The 16,314-nt window shown below is 32.1% G+C and overlaps 1 protein-coding gene across 1 annotated transcript in view; it reads left to right on the top strand.

The window, feature by feature from the left end:
* LOC118189870 (neural cell adhesion molecule 2-like) overlaps nt 1–16,314 on the top strand; it is a 616,409-nt gene that overhangs the window by 358,832 nt on the left and 241,263 nt on the right. The window contains exon 6 of the mRNA XM_085812484.1: nt 5,669–5,944. Coding sequence (XP_085668610.1) covers nt 5,669–5,944 — 276 coding nt within the window. The remainder of the gene's footprint in view (nt 1–5,668; nt 5,945–16,314) is intronic.

Genomic DNA, 16,314 nt, shown 5'->3' with positions numbered 1-16,314 from the left:
CAGGAGGTGTGATATAAGGATCTGCATATAAATATATTTTCCTCAATTTCACTTGAAAAATGACATCTTGTTTTTTGCACTATTATTTACTCTTTGCGATTACTATTGGCTCAAACGGAAGGTCTTACGATTTTTTTTATAAATATAAATGAAGCAATATAAAAAGCCTAGGAAACTTTCATTGAATCACATGAGCACCATTAGAAGTGAACTTCGCGTCGATTTTGAAGTTACCCCTGTAGAGATGAAAATCTTTCAATCTTTGTAGAGACAACATTTTTCCTAATTTTTTGTCTGTTTTTTTGGAAACAGTTCATTAGAATTCACTTTTTCCTGCACAAAAAACACATACCAAAGCTCGACCAAGCATATTCCACAGTGATAAAATATGGGATAGACAAATATTGTCGAATCTTACATACGCACTCCTCTTCAAATGATCATCTACTGTATTTTCAATTTGGTATATTTGTTCTGCCTGACAGTTCGGGAACTGTGAACTTGGATTTCCAGTGACAGCTACTCTAGTATGTGCTTGTTTATCCAGAGGTTATCCAGAGGGGGCATCGTCTTCGATTCTATTATTTCCACGTTTTAACTTCTGAAACCACCCTCGAATTGTGTCATTAGAAATTGCATTTTTACTTCCTTGTACGAAGTAAAAAGAAAGTATTAATAAAGGACTCTTTTACCCTAAAATATTATAAAACTGATTTAAAATGAATTCTGAAGAGAATTTTTCGTGGCGTCTGTGCATATGTACGTACGTACGTATCTCGCATAACTCAAAAACGAGTAGCTTCAGAACGTTGAAAGTTTGTATATAAGATTGCTGTAAGATGTAGATGTACACCTCGTATTTTGGTTACCATGGGCACCACCAAATTATATATATATATATATCCACTCTCTTACTCGCATAGGTAATCTCAGTTTCTTTATTTTTAAATGTTTGTAAATTGTGAATTTTTTGCTTTAAAAGTGATTGATTTATGTTGTTCTCATCTTCCGGTTTAGGTTTTTATGCCTTTAGTAAACCTGAATACAGTATTTTTAGAATTATCAAAAGTTGTTTAAGTGACTTTAAGCCTAATTATTTTTTCCGTGGCGGACATATTTGTTTACATCTGAAACAGCAGAATAGTAGATTTGTTGCCAATCTAGAGAAAGTAACCTTCGCATTAACAAAGATAACGCCTTCTTTTATTATTGCGAATTAAATCATGCTTAATACATTCTGGAATTTAGTCGAGGAAATAAGTGTTGAAGATTTACTTCATAATTTTCAGTACACATATTTTAAGATTTTATGTATTTTTGCCTTGTCGCAAAGTAAAACTGAATTAACTGAATGAGAAATACGGAATAATCTCTGAATAACTGTTTCTTTCCTTTTGTTTTCTTTTTTTGGGGGGGTTGTTGTTTGCTTAATTTATTTTATAGATCGTTTTAGATTTATTATTGTATTTGAAATAGAGTGGCAACGATTAGGCAATTGTTAAGATGATATAAATTTTGTGCATTCTGAGTTATAAAATGTAAGACGTGTAACGCTCTTAAATGAACCTAGCGCCAGAGTATCGCTATGGTAAATAAATATAGTGAATTTTAAAGAGTGCATTTATTCTATTGTGGTTTATGCTCTATCGACGAAGTAAATTTAATTCAATCCAATAATTTTAAATCAAATGCAAGAAAAATGCGTATAATTTAATATTAGGTATAAAGAAATCATGCGGTGTACACATCAGGTTTTTTTTATTTATATAGCGCAAATTTTACAAGCAATCTAATCAGCAGATTGTCCTCTTTTTTAAGTAAACAAGTATAATATGATGAACATGAACTTTTTGGTTCATTATTCTCAGTACTGCACTGAAACGAAAATTATACCGTAACATATTATAGAATTATGTAACATGTGCATTAAAACTATATTTAAACACCCACTGCGATCAAGGTCACTACATATCAGACCCAACAAAATAATTAGAAGAACCCTTTGATCTGAAAACCCCAGAACTTTTGGGATGATCCAATATGTAATAAGAATAAGATAATTGAAGCATCTATTTATTAATACATGTAATATAAAAATTAATTTATCCCACATGTAAAAGAAATTGCCAGACTTCAGTTCCCGCGTGTAAGAAATGAGAAAACTGATTGCAATGAAATATCAGTTTTAAGTTTCCGCTTGATCAAATGACTGATAGGCAGACTGGCACATTAAAGCTTTCGTAAGCATCTTCCTATGCATCATGAAAAGGTATTTTAGACACTTTTTTGTTGTCAACTTCATTACTAAACTTCTTTATTTTGAAAAATTTTCTCTTTCTTTATTTTGGGGGGGGGGAACACCAAAAATTTGCCTTTCTTTTCAGCCCAAAGAGGCGGCAACATATAAGGGCTATTAGTCTCAAAATGGAATTTTATAGCGTTCCTTTATAAACGGCAAATAATTTTTTTAAATTGTTGCCACCAAATATTATCGCCCTATATTATATGTAAAGAAATTAAATAATGAAGAATCTCTGTAAATACATTATGCTTCTCTCATTGTGAAAAGCGACAGTACTTAGAGGCATCAAATTTTGATTAACGCAATCCTCTACCCGAACATGGGCACCTGGAAGCCGGAATTTTGAATTTGTTTTATTATCTTTTTCATATTTTGTAAAACTTTAACGAATTCTTCGTTACCAAACTCAAAGATTTCAACGCAAGCAATGACAACACTGTAGGGGTGGGAAACAATTTAATCTCCAGCGCTCGAGACTGTCTGTCGGAAATTCTATAGGTATGCTGTTTTTAAATATCTAGCGATATTGCTGTTGAATTGAATTTTATGTGGACTAAGTGAGACCATGTTATTTAATAAATAAGAGTAACGCACAAAACGTTAAAAATGTCTCTTTGGGCTAAATATAAAATTTGAAAGCTTTTGGATTTTTTAATTTTTTTTTTTTTTTAATAGAAGATTGATAACAGTTAAAGCCTTTCCATTTTCTTAAGTTCAAGGAAATTATGTTCCCAGTTTCATTAAGAATTCTTTTATCGTAAAACTAAAAATACTCTTGGCTTAATATCCATGTTATTCTAAGAAATCAATAGCCAATCAAAAAAAATGTAATATGGCTAGCGAGAATGAATGGTTATCGAATTTTAGTCCAAAGGAAGAGGAAGAACAAATCACAGAAGAAACTTCTTGATGTGTAATTGAAAAGAGAGTTTCTTATCTTGTCCCTCTTTATAAAATGCAGAAAAATCTTAGGTTAATTATATAAGAAATTCAAATTCTTAAATGACATTAGCATAATATGGAAGAGGAAGTAAACATGAAAGTTAGATTTTTGCTGCTAATATGGAGGAGATATATTTAATAAACAAATTTCTTGATCTCTCAAATATTATGTTAAATGCGGTTAATTCTAATACGCGAGAAAGCATAAAAAGATTTCACGGAACCTTTTTCTTGGAAAGAAAAAAAAATCACCTGAATTTAAATAGCAGATAGTGGTAAGTTTTAAATTAATTTCATATTTATACGTATGGTTAAATGAAAACTATAATAAACGTCTGGTGTATTACTGAGTAGTCACTATTACCAGCGAATATTTGTAGAAAATATGCAGATGTTTCTTGAAAAAAATCCTCAATTTATTGGTTAGCCCACAAAAATTGCTGCAATACATCACTACAGATAAAAAATCAGTAGTTAAGCAGAATTGATAAAATTGGTTATCTCTCGTCTAGCATGCTGCAGATAAAATCGTATGTGTCATTTAGACCTTCAACAAATTTCAAAAGAAGGGCTTGTTTGAAAATCTCCAAGTAAAGGAGGCTTTGGTTAAATCCATTACTCTCACGGACAAGACTTCAAGAAAAAGCTGGAAGAAATACGATAAGAATAAATACGGAAAAGGAACTAGTGACAAAATCAGTAGCACAGAAAATTAATGATTTTTTAATGTGTTCTGTTGAAGCTTTTTCTCTGTATTTTTTGTCTGTAGCGTATTTCTGTTTCTTTCATTAAACTGTACGAATAATTTGCAGTAAGTATTAGATTTCACTACATAGAGTGGAAAGTACTGCTTTTATTATAGATATCCTATCAAATTTAACTTTCACATTTTGCCCACGCTTTAATTCAAAGAAATTTAGATATTTCCTGTGGCAAAGCACTCAAAGCGCATTTTACTGAGCATGCCGGAAGGGAAATTTTTTGGATTTTTTTAATGGCTAGCCCAATCCGCCCACAGACGTTGCCCACTACTAAGATACCATGCCACTGTCCTTAGCCACTACTGAGGACAGAAGCGTTAGTAGCTTTATTGCGAAGGCACTTAATAGGTAGACCACCTTTGCCTTCTATGAGGGGAGAGACAAATACAACGATGCCTTCTCCGAGATTCGAACCCGGGGCCTTTGGCATTGTAGTCCACTGACCACTATACCATTTGGACGGCGCTTTTCTTGGAAATGTGTAAAGCGATTACAAGAAACTCTCTTGAAATCATGCTACACAGGGAGTAGTAACGAAAATCCTATGTAGCCTATGGATTAGTCATAAATTAAATCTTGAACGAATTACCACTGTTATGTTATGTAGAAGTGAGGGGGGCAGCCACATAATATTTACCCTAAGTAAGCAGGTATTAGCCCCACGCACTAACTAGAAAACTAACAACATTCTGGCATCAAATTACCACTGTTCAGAACTCGGAAAGTGGTAGACTGAACACAATCTGCAAGATTAGATTATGTTATGTGCATATAAGTCTTAGATTAATTCTCATGAGTGTGTACTTACTAAACATACGTAATGATTACAATGCTTGAAAATGTAAAATGTATGGTGGATTAAATGTGGTATATCCACTCATACTTAAAATAATGCATTGTAAATAGTATTTAAAAACCTTAAACATTAAAGTAACATTTCTGTAAAAGTACTACGTATCTTAATAAAGGAAAGAGTGTTCTTTGTATTCTGATAAATAGCATTCATGTTTTGTAAACCATAGACGTTAAATATAAGAAGAATTTACTTTTCGTTTATTCACACTACCTTTATTAAAATAATTTTATCAGAATAAGATAACAATATTTGCATCCCACTATGCACTGATTTATCAATACTTGCATGGGATTATTCATACTTTTGTTTTAAACATATTTTAATCCTGCTTTACGATGAATGTGTGTATTTCACTATATAATACAAACGATTTAAAACAGTTATTAGTGCATTTCATAACACAATTTTCGTATTTTTAGCAAATATCCAGTAACTGTATGATCATATATAATAGAACCTAATGTTAAATCTGTACCCAAAACTATTTTTTTTTACTTCACTTATATATATATAAATTTCAAACGTTATTTATGATTTTTATTCTATATTTCTTCCTAATATATTAAAATATTATTTATGAAAATATTTATTTATACAAAATGTTTAATACAATACACACGTTTTTGATTGGATAATTGTATAAATGAATTAATAAAGAATAACTTTTGTGTTTTAAATTCTTATATACTGAAAATCTAAGGAATGTTTTATTTACCTCTCTGTATTCATAGTTTTCTAAACAGAATAAAAATATTGTCTTCACATTTTCACGTTTTTGAAAGATGTGACTCTTCTTTTTTGTGGCAGATCTTCCTCGACTGTCTGTAAAGCTCAATATTTTGGGAACTGTCAAGGAAGGAAGTGACGTTAGTATGACATGTGAAGTCCATTCCCATCCGCCAATTACTGAGTTAGAATGGCTGCAAGATGGACGTTCTCTAGGCCCGCCTTCTGGTGCTAGTTTTTCGAATAGGACACTCATTATTCCAAACGTTGGTCCACAACATAAAGGGGAATATCAGTGTGCAGGAACTAACAGTGAAGGCAGAGCTTTCAGTGAACCTGTTCTGCTCCAAGTTCTCTGTATGTATGCAGTGCATGATTTTAATAATTTAAATTTTGTATAAAGAGCAAATAATTATTATTATACGTAACTTAAATTTTATTAGATTTAGGTTTCACAAGATAAAGTTGCAAAAGAAATGACAGCTAAGGCTTTCATGGAGACCATCTTTTTAAGTGATCACTTTCGAAAATTACCAGTATCTTTAAGAACAAACTGAGTAACTCTGCTGAATGTTACATATAATCATATTCTCTAAGGCGTCCACCTCCCCATGAGAATAAAATTGTGTGGAAATATGGGAGGTCGTCTTAGTCAGATTGTAATCAAATAGGTATTAAACATTTTACAATTTAAGTTAATTATAAACTTATAACTTCATACACCTTTGTTTCAGTAAATAATCCTGCAAATATATCCCTGCAGCGAATACATGCATAATTGTTTCGAAATAATTGAAAGATCTATAATATATTGGTCTAATATGACAGTTGTCTTTATTAATAGAAAGTCGATTTAACAATATTAAAAATAGTATGTAAGAAGCTAATCTGACTTTCCACATGTCTAATTCATAATAAAATTGATTATTAAACCAAATTATGAAACAAAAAAGAGGAAAGTATGTATTGTGATACACAATATTTTTCGTGTTAAAATACAGATCTGTATTTTCTATTTTCGTTAATATCGTATTGTTTCTCTTCAAAATAATAATAATTTCTAAATGTTTCTGACATTTGAAAACTTTATTCTTGCTTAAAAATAATATATCTTTGCCCAGTGTTATTCTCAAAATAATTTGTTGGCATAATCTGTACAAAGTACTTTGATCACTGCAACTGACTATGGGTAAGAGGAATATATCATGGAGAAATAGAAAGGTGTTTTATGAGGCTTTCTTTATATATGTTAAGATTATCAAAATGGTGTCCGAGTTTATGCTGTACGTCCTCGCTGTAATCTTTATCATTTTCTCTTCAGCAATGTGAGATCAATTGTGAGTAAATTTCGCATGAAAACTATGCTTTTAGGTTAGTCCTAAAAGAGAAAGTCTCATGACATACGAATATATAATCTTGGAGGTCAGTTTTGGAACACTATTCACTGGTATCAACTGCGCTTTAAAAATTATCTCAAAAGTCGAAAGAATGTTCTGTTAAATTATAAGGTATCTCCTCTTTCGTTTCTGCATGCCTTCGGGGTGTAACTGGGAGCACGCTCGATGCCTATTTGAGAGGTCCAGGTTCGAGTCCCGCCCGCCGAAGCCATTTCTCATTAATCACGTCTTCCGCTAATGAAACTACAATGGCGCCCAAACTAAAAAAAAAAAAAAAAAAAAGTGGAGAATAATTCGTCATCCAGGATTTAGACATTGGGTCCCGCAGTACTTTGTCGTTTTTAAAAGGGAAGGTATTGTCTGCCTCCTTTCTGCATGCCTTCGTTGTGTAACGATAGCAGACTCGGCGCGTATTCGAGTGGTCCAAGTTCTAGTCCCGGCGAATGCATTGCTTATTTTCCATGTCTCCTGCCTAAAAAAATGCTAATGACTCTACAAAATAAACATGGCAATGTATAATGTCAGTTTATGACCTTATAGAAGTCAAACATCAACCCACACTTTTAAAGGTAAAAATGACGTAAGCAACAGTGGCGCATAATTAGCGAAGATAGGTTCTTTTCTGTAGTAAACCTTTCAATAGTAAGTAGGGAATCTACATAAAATATATGACAAAGCTCCTTTCTGCCATTTACCAATGCCCCATGAAAACAAAATAACAGCAATATCAGTTAATTATTACTAGTGCTTTCCCTCTCATTTTTAATCATCTAAAATTTAAAAATTAAAAAAATTACAATTGTTCCCTAACTCAAGTGTCAAATAGTATTACAATCTTACATAATTATACAATCTTACATAATATTTGGTTTCATATTACTCTACACTGACATATAACTCAACTGATTGAAGTTCCATCAAGATACATTTGGGTAAACTATTTATAAAAATTTCACCTAGTTTAGTTTAAAAATATCCTCAAATATAATTTTAAAATAAAAAAGTAACATCTTTCTCTTAATTTCAGAATAAAAGTTCTAAGCTTTCGCACTGTGGAGTTTTGGTCAGTAGACGAGCTGACGAACCAATTGACATCATGTAATAACCGGCATGCTGACCAAGAAGTTTCATCATTCCTCTCAAAGGGATGACCTTCTCCATCTCTTTCTTTAGCCGTGGTTCAAGAATATAAAATCGATATAAGTAGGAAGTCCTAAAGAGATTTAGTTCAGACAGAATTAAAGTCATGCGAAAAAAATGTTTCGAGAATTACAGAATCTGTAACGTTGTTCGCACTCCCGAAATTCAACAATCTGCTTACTCATATATTCGAGTCCCTTACTAATTTATTCGTTTATTCAGTTAGAGCGAAACGCGTGATGATTCGATTATAATATTATTATAACAATACATGCCTAAGGAAAATAATGTCATCGAGAAGGAATTTCTAACAAAAACTGTCTCATATCCATCAACTCATATCCAACTGTCTCATATCCTAATTTGCGAAAATTGCAGTTACCCAATTCGCCGAGATTCGAATTCTTGCGTTAAATTACGAGTGCTCGGGTGTTTTCCAACTCGACACTGCTAGGCGTAATCCAGTGCAATTAAATTTCTAAATCTAAAGTCATTTGCACTCCCCTGGCTCGGATCCTGGCTACGCCCACGTGCATCATAAACATTTATTGAACGAAACGAAATGATAAAGGGAAGCCTTTGAAAAAGTAAAAAGCAAAGCCCTTATTTTATTCTTTCAGAAAAAATATGCAAATAATGACAATCATCTATTTCAATATATCTTTTTTATATATTTTACCAACTAAAATTTTACTATTTATGATAAAGCTTTGTTTCTGAATGTCTCATTTAAAAACCATGCTCTTAGCTCTTAGAAGAAGTTTAGAGAAATTGTGTCCGTGTTGATCTTGTTCATTAAAAGACTTGTCCTACATAGAGTGCTGATCTATTTAATCATTGTTCCTATAAATCAAAATCGATTCTATGTGGAAAAGAAAATTTATTTGCCTTGGTTAGAACTTTTGCATTCACGTAATGATGAATATTGTATTCAATCAAATCAAAGTGATAAAACATTATATATGTTTTAAATAATTTTTGGAAAATACGTTTATTTACATCGGATTGAACACTGAAAGCTGAATTAGGCTTTATAATATTTGACTTAGGCTTCAGAGGACGAAGCTGTACAACTGACTCAGAATTTTTTTATCACACGTATTCGTGTGTGTAAAGATTATAACATACAAAAATATTACAGCCTCATATTAGCCGTTTTTATGAGAAACTCGTGAAAACACTAATCTATCCATTATAGATCTTCTTATTAATCTATCGTAATTCTTATTAATCTATCGTAATGTAGGTTATAAGGTATTTCTCCCGCCTTCTTAGCGTGTCTTCGTGGTGTAGTGGTCTGCATGCTGTGCGCGTATTCCAGAAGTTCATGGTTCGATTTCCGGCGAAGGCGTTGCTCATTTTTCATCTTTCTCGCTTCCAATTAACCTAATGCCTTTACAATATTACTGATTTTACATGCAGTCAATGAAAGAAATAATTGAAGTCATTTTAATTATCTGAGGCTATAAATGCAATCGTTGAATGTTGCATCGTAAATACGTTGAAGATAATTATTATCATCAAATTAATGTTAGCGGACATCTGGTTGCCATTCAAAATTCCTTCATTTTAACTAAAATAAGTGAAATATCAGTCAAAAATAAAAAAAATAAAAATCTGGCATCATAGTTTATGAAACATAATTCCATAGTCTCTATTGTAAAAGAAGACAAGTTTTTATTACATTTAAGACTTCGAATGCTATATTTAGTACTAGAAGTAAGAGAGGCAATGGAGCAAAATCTGGTTTGGTGATCTTTCCACATGAAATTCTTTCCAATATTTTCCCGGAGGTTATTTGTTTCGAAATAATACCTCTTATTATACAGATGTAATCGATATATGCTATTTCATGTATTCAAACATTGCCAATGTATTATCAAACAGCAGTGATTTTAAAATCAACGTCATCAGAGAGCCACTTACTCCATTCGTCAATGATACTTCATACTGTTCGGTGCCTCTAATTAAAATAATGATAATTCCAATTTTAGCGGAACGAAAGAAAGCACATTTCTCCTAATTAAAAAGGAGGGTAAAAGGAGGAGGATAGAGTTAAGGTAAAAATTTTACATTATTATGGATGTATGCCTTTCTGAACTAACGGTATAAAAGTAAACGGCCGTATAAAAATTCTGATCTAACTGTGTTAAAATTCATGATAGGCATCAGGATTAGAATTTCAAATATCACCATCAGAAACTACGTTATACGTATTTAATACTTTTTATTTTTTTGTTTCAACTATATCTTAAGCACAAAATTCTCAAGCAAAAAGATAGTTTTGGCCCATATGGAGGTACTTTAAATCAGTTGCATACTAAAAATTTTATTATATATTTATGCTAGAATAACTTATTTTAAATTTTTTTCCAAAATGCTCCATATTTATTAAATAACCTTTACTTAAAATGATATATATGGCACGTAAATTGGTGCAATTTATGATTTTTTTAAAATCTATATCCTAAAGCACAGCACTCTGATTTTGACTTATTTAAGCTAAATATCTGGGACTCGGGATGGAGTTCGAAGTAAAATATACAACGTGTTTGAGCATGTTACTCAAATAGCTCGAACAAGAATTGGCAGCCACTTCTTAAACTGCAGCGCAAATCAGATGCAGAATTCCCCCAGCAGCGCTGCTAGGAAACAAATATCGAATAAAAAGCAGTGTAATTTGATTTCCGATTTAAATTTTCTGCCTCTTTTCGCAGAAAGCGTAACTCCGAAGCTTTATTCAGAAGTTACTTTTAAAATAGTAAATAAGAATTGAATCTAAAGTGCGGTCTATGCGTTGAGAATGGATTGCATGCTACAACGCTCATAGACAGATGAAAAAGAAAAACTTTGGAAAGAATTCACGCATTTTTATTATTTTGACTTTTTTGGCACAGATAAGAATTTGAGTATGAGAAAAGACTTTTGTTTTCTTTCATTGGATTAAATGCCAAATGATTAAATCGTTAACATTTTAGTTTTCTTTTTGCCGTTTATGTTTTTTTTAGATAACTGGATATAGTTTATCTTTTTCCAAATTAAACGGGTGTACAAGTGAGAAAAATTCGGAAGGAATTAGAAAAAATAATGAAAAAAGGGCCTAAAAAGGTTAAGATTTTACGATCGCCCAAAAGGATTTCTTAAGGTTTTTAACGCTTTCGTTGAGCTCGCAGTCTACCAATCTCCTGTTGCACTTTCTCCTGCTAACGCATTTCTTTTTGTCTTCTGTTTATTATTAAGCATCATTTTCTTCGCATTTGCATCATATGCATTCAACAGCAAAATTGCAAAGACATCAGCATAAAGCAGCACAATTTTAAAATTTACGATGCGGTGTTAAGTGTTAACATATATTTCTCTTTTTTTAGTCTATTTTCAGTTTATCATATTAATGTTCAGCTTTGATAGTAAGATGGCTTGTAATAATTTTTATCTTTTCATTATTAACGTTGTGGCTTTAACGTCGTTGATTAAATATCTTGTTCTTCGTACTTACGCCATAAAAAATGCAGTTCAACAGCAAAATCGGAAAACATTTAAAAACAGCGTATTTTTAAATTTTCAGATGTAAACAAGAAATTGGCGAAAATTTTAACAGCTGTTATGGAACGCAATCGCCCTGTTATGGAAGGCAAGCGCGAACATCTTGCCTTGTCGTAATGACAAACAGCCATTACCATAATTAAAAACAAATATTTAAATTATTCAAACACCTTCAAGTTAAAACATGTTTTACAAAATCAGGTACTATTACACTGAAACAATCTCACCTGTAAAATTACAATACACGGCTATTTTGAACATATAAAATCTATACAAATGATAAAATATTTATAACAATAATCAATAATTACATTAATTTACAAACGCTAAAGTATTTTTTTTTTATTACTGGACGGTGACATGTTCCAACTTTATCTCTAGTTGTAACCACTCTGATAATTTATCCTTGCTGAGGTGCCTTTAGACAATTCTTCAAAGTGCTATTTTAAGTACCCTGCATTATTAGAGCCAAGCACAAGAAATAGTGTTTGTTTCACAACAAACTTGTGTCAACATACAGCATGGAAACCTGTAGCAAAGAGGAAAATTTCACATCCATTAGTGTGATTAACGCTGATTATGAAGCGTATGCGCTGCAATGGGTCGCTGAAAGCCGAACGCGGAGAAATGGATGGCAACGTTTTCTCTATTCAGATGAAACTCAGTTTTTCCTACAGGATCACAATGGTGGTAGATAGTTGATAATTTCTTTCAATATTGGCATACAATTACATAAAATGTTTGCCAGATGGTTCAATGTTATGCCGAAAAGCCATTTACGGTAATTAAGTCAATTAGGGTGTAATCACACTGCTCACCCGAAGGTGAAACTGTAAAAGAGGAAACATCAAGGTTTAAGGTCATCAATTCCAATGAGAATGCTTTAGCGAAATAAATCCTCCGTTTTTACATAATTTTTGATTGAGCATATCATGCGAATTGAACTAATTCTTATATTTAAACTTGTGTAAGATTTAACTTTAAATTAATGTAGATAATAACTGGGAGAATTGGATATTTGTAGTGGGGTTTACGTGAGATGAGATCACTGATGGTGGTAAGAAGAGAAACACGCGGTCGCAGATACCATGCCTTCTGCATTATGTATTGTCGTGTCAATCTGTCATGGTAATGGGTACCATTGCATTTCACTCCCACATCCGTCTTAAATGCATCACTGGCACACTCAACAGCTACTATTAAATCACCGAAGTTTCTGAAACAGGACAATGAAAGAAGAATCAGTAGCTATCAATGTCTCCCTTTAAAGGCTTTGTAACACAATTAGAACAGTTATTATATACAGGGTGACCAGCGAATAAGCCCTGATTTCAAAATTAAATATCTCTACAACAAAGATCAATAGAATTATGAGGTAAACTGTACGTTCATTAGCAAAACTGTAAAAATGGTGTACAAAAGTTTAGAAAATTTAGTTACGAAAATCGTTAACAGATGGCGTTCTGCGCTGAAAACTCTTTCTCTGAAAGGAGTTAAAAAAAAACAATAAAGTTAAGCAGCCTTTGCAATTAAAATACAATTTTTTCAAAATGTTCACCGTTCGAAACAATGAGGTGGAGTAAACGAACAATGAAATTTGATATCACGTCTCGCAATGTCCCAACGGAAATGGAATCACATGCAACACCAATCAACGATTCAAGCTCATCTAGAGTAGCGGGATTGTTTCGATAGACAGTGTCTTTCAATGCGCCCCACAGAAAGAAGTCACAAGGACTCAGATCGGGAGAATATGGAGGCCAAGCTATTCCTGTGTCAGTAAATTTCGGATAATCTAACGCAATACTATTTCCTAACTATTCATGAAGAAAGCAAAAAACTTTATCTGTTCGATGTGGTCGAGCCCCATCTTGCATGAACCAGTCGATACCTGGTCGATCCTCCAACGCTAGTTGAGTGCTGACAAATTGTTCCAAAATTGTAACATGTTCGAATTTGGTAGCTAGCCAAAGCGCGCAAACCTCGAGATGTTCGTTTATTTAAGCGTCCATAACATCGGTCGAACAGCAATGCAGAGTAACTTTGAGCGATTTGTGCGATTGCATTAAACCTTTCGACGGTTCTTCTGATAATTTAATAAAATCTTTTTTAAATTGGCTAGAAGAATTATTTTAACTCAACAGAATTACGAACAATAGTCACATTATATTTACAAAAAAATATTTATCGGGCTCGCTAAAACATTTGCAATATCAATGTTGCCAAATCCCGAGTGTACCGTTGTACTAGGATTAAACCAAGCATTTTTAAATGCATGGAGATGGTGAAAAACGTAGCAAACAGTTTATCAGAACTTTTATAGGTAATAAATTTCGTATTTTTGTTCACAGTTTCTCTAATTCTGATGTCAACATTTATTAGCAATTTATCAAACCCATTAATGTTACCCATGAAAAGTGTTAAAATTTGTTTCTCGTTTTTCATTAATTTTCCGTTCTTCTCCTGACTGTCGGCGAATTTTCTGCCATATATATTGGATAGCCGTTAAATATGCAAGAATATGCATCGTCTTTTAACGTTGGACTTTTTCTCGGAATTCTTAAAATCGCCCCATTTTTATTCGTCAATACGTCTTCATGCAAAATCATATCTTCGCGAAAATTGTACTTTTTGTACTGTGCGAGGTAAAATGTTTCATATTATGTCAGCATATTAATTCAAATAAATTTGTTCTTACTTCAAAAATAGTAAATAAAGTCATATTTCAGCAGTGAAATAATTCCTAACATGTGATTTGCATTGATTTCGGAAACATGATTTTTTTAAAATATATAAAATGCATAACTTAATAACTTACTTTATAGATTAGTTTCATTTTAAAGTACTTTGCTATAATATTTATAAAGAATATTTTAAGTATTATTTTTTAACAAAATTTTAAATAATTTAGCACGTATGTTTAGTAATAACTCAATATGTATATTACATTTATATTTCATTAGATGAATCTACCTTAGATTAATATTTTAAATGAAATAAAGTAATGAAATTAAATCTTATGCGGACATCAGAATCTTGAAAGTGTAGATTTAGTCTCTTTTCATTCGAAAAGAAACTCTGATGAACTATGTAAAAGATGCTAAACCGACCACGTCCAAAAGCGGTCATATCATGACGTTTCAGCGATGTCGACAAATTGCCAAGAGTGTACCGCCAAATATTTTCCGAATTCGCTACGTTATGAAGACGTCGTAAAATATACCCCACCTCTTTGCAACCTCTCGGACCAGTTTGCAACGTCTTTGCTACGTTATGCGCTACTTGGTTATTGGTTTTACTATTGGTTAATGGTGCCTGACAGTGAATGTTGATTTTGTGTAAATCCGATACGCAGGTTTTGTAAAAATTAGTGAGTCGTGAAGAATGCTAAATTCTGCCAATAGTCGCTGCATTATGCTTTTACCCAACAATATTTTATCACGCGCAGGTGACGTTAAAAGGTATGGTGGACACCAGCGGTGCCATCATAAGCCTTCACCTACTATTACCTCTTAAAAAATTAAAAAATTAAAAAATCTTAAAAAATGCAAGTTTTATAAGAGTTCACAAAGAAAGGTTTAGGTTCTGCTAAGGAGAAAAGCTAATGGAGCTTCCCAAAGATTCTACAGTATTTTGTTATGATATTTGGTATATGACATGTTTAAGGAAGCAGGTAACGTAAAACCGATCGTAGAAATTTCAGTTTAAACTAATGATTTCATCATAAAATGCTTTCATTTAAAATTAAACGAAATTTAATAGAAAAGGATGTCTCTTAATTGAATGCAATTTATTCGTCCATTAACTCATCCCCTAAGTATAGGTGTGTTTATAGTAAGATTTATAGTAAGATTGTAAAATCATTAAAAAGTTTATGATTTTTATTAATACCTTTCAAATCTGGGGCACAAATATCAAATTTAAGTTTCACAATATGTTATCTATTGAATAACCTTGTAATATTATAGTGTAATAATAATACTTAGAAAAACTTAGTGCTGTTAATCTCTAGCAGTCTATTTTCATTAATTTAGAAGAAAAATAATGAAATCATACCTGATTTTTACGTTCAATAAAACACTCAAAACTTACCGGCTTCTTGATCGTATCTAGTAACTTATAATCCAACATTTACAAATTATTTGAGGACATGTGCATTCAATAAATGTGATGAAATAGCTGCAGTCCATTATTGAAAACTCTTCTGTATATAAGAGATCTCTATATTTTCATAGACGAAGATTTTGGAAGAGTAGTTGCAGTCCGTTCATGAAAGCTCTTCTGTATACATATACTTCTCAGTCTCCATTTTGTTACTTCTGCCAATCATAATTTAAAATTTTAAATTCTGTTGTTATGTTTTTACTACTTCACTATTTGGATGAAGCTCTTTTGGAACATCACATGGTTTTGAAGGCTTTTAGAAAAATGAGATACCGGAGTTAAAAAATACTGAGGATGAGTAATATTTCTCTTTTTTAACTGTGGTAACGTTTTTCAGCATTACGCATGCTCAGTGAAGTTGTAGTTGTCATGATGAATAGTGGTTGAAATTTCTGTTAGCTGGAGCAGCTCTATTTTAATCATAACTTGCTTCAGTCCTGTCAGCTGCCATTAACGTTTAATATTTTTATAAAGTATTCTGCT

This window comes from Stegodyphus dumicola, chromosome 3 (assembly GCF_044657685.1).
Source record: "Stegodyphus dumicola isolate Sdum_Otavi_A_Nest chromosome 3, ASM4465768v1".
NCBI lineage: Eukaryota > Metazoa > Arthropoda > Arachnida > Araneae > Eresidae > Stegodyphus > Stegodyphus dumicola.
Note: the sequence above shows the minus strand (reverse complement) of the source record. Positions and strands in the feature narration are given on the sequence as shown.